This window comes from Tupaia chinensis, unplaced genomic scaffold, assembly GCF_000334495.1.
Source record: "Tupaia chinensis unplaced genomic scaffold, TupChi_1.0 Scaffold138490_1, whole genome shotgun sequence".
In the NCBI taxonomy this organism is placed as follows: Eukaryota; Metazoa; Chordata; class Mammalia; order Scandentia; family Tupaiidae; genus Tupaia; species Tupaia belangeri.
In genome coordinates, this window is record NW_006198386.1 from 205,352 (window position 1) to 206,889 (window position 1,538).

Consider the following 1,538-nt stretch of genomic DNA (forward strand, 5'->3'; position numbering starts at 1 on the left):
CCTGGGGCGGGGGGTGTTTTCGCTTTCGCTGTCCCGAGAGCCCGATGGGTAACCCTGTGGCCACGCCGGGCGCGGGGACTCCGTAAGGAAGTTGGCATCCAGGCGGGCCCCACCACCCTCACCTCGCCCCTGCCCGGCACACGACGCGGCCCCCCGCGGGCGCACAGACCCCTCTGCGCTGTGTCCTCGCAGCTGGGACACTCTGGGTGCCTGGTGGCGGGGAGCTGGGAGCCGCCCGGGCCCCGGGGTGCAAGTTGCCCTCGAGGGGGAGGTATCCAGTGGAGAGGCCCCGCAGGCGGCACCGGGACACGTTTCCAAACATCCGCGCACGGCCTCGGTCTCCCTACGAGCTTGGCCTCTCGGGCCCCTTGGGTTCCTGGTCTTTCTCGTCACTTTGGTCCGCTCCGCGCCGGGGTCCCTGTCCTCCGACGTCCCAGGGCTGCGCTGGGCAGCTCAGGGGTCGGGGGAGCGTCTCTGGGCAGCCCCTCGGGATTGCGAGGTCTGGGGCCTTGATCAGCGTGTCTTCCGGGTATCGCCCCTGGGCCCCCAGCTCAGAGGGCTCTGGGACTGTCCCCCCTTTCTCTCCCGAGTCAGTGGACGCCTCTCCTGCTCTTGGGGGGTGCTGGGGGCGGTAGAGCAGCGTCCGGGCGTGCGTTAGTGGGTGTGTGGTCGGAGCCGACGTGCGTTTCCACACACGTGCTCTGAGCTCGAGGTGGAGCGGCCGCCACACGGCCATGCAGGGACACCTAGACGCCTGGCCCTGGCGAGAGGTGTCGTGCGCTGTCGTTGAAGGAGTGCCGAGGTCGGCGGCGGCGGAGGCGCGCGCGCGCGGGGCGGGAGCTGGAGGGGTGGTGGTGGTTGTGTGTTTTGTTTTGCGAGCTCGGAGCCCTGGCCTTGGTCTGGTTGTGACCCGAATTGGGCTGCAGGCCCTCCCCCGGCCCGCACTTCCTTTCTGCATCGTCGATAAGCAAATATCGCTGCACGCTCGCCATCGCTTGCAATCCGATAGCTTTTGTTTTGGTGGTGTTGGCTATGTGGGGACGGAGCGAGAGAGAACTCCCCACCGTGTGTGCAGGCGGGAGAAAGAAAGGGAGATTTATGCGTGTCCCAAACAAAACACAACCAAAAAAGAAAGAAAGAAAGAGGAAAAAAGAAAAGAAAAGCGTGGCTTACTGGTACAATCGGGAGGGTAGGGTAAATTGGAATAGGATTAAAAGTGGAAACGCAGTCGGGGAACGGGCTGGGAACGGGCGAGGGCGTGGGGGTGAGTAATGGTTGCCCAGGGTATGCAGGTGGTAAAATGAACACGACTAAACCCCAAGGAGGAGAAGGAGGAGGAGGAAGAGGAGGCAGCCGAGGAGGCCGGCTGCTGCTTCACGGGGGCAGTTCCGAAAGGCTGACTCTATAAACAAATCCTTCTTGAAATGTCTCGGAAGAAAGGGGTCTGGGCTGGAGCGAGAAGCAGGTCTTTATACATGAGCGTGTTTACTGCGTGGAGTAAATTGTCACCTGGGGCTGGGCTTCCATACCTCTTGGCT

At 63.1% G+C, this 1,538-nt stretch overlaps 1 protein-coding gene across 1 annotated transcript in view; it reads right to left on the reverse strand.

Annotated features, from left to right (window-relative positions):
* The window catches only part of SYNM (synemin), a 137,286-nt gene extending 136,964 nt beyond the window's left edge, over positions 1-322 (reverse strand). The window contains exon 1 of the mRNA XM_027765501.1: positions 123-322. Coding sequence (XP_027621302.1) covers positions 123-322 — 200 coding nt within the window. The remainder of the gene's footprint in view (positions 1-122) is intronic.
* Between the last annotated feature and the right edge of the window lie 1,216 nt (positions 323-1,538).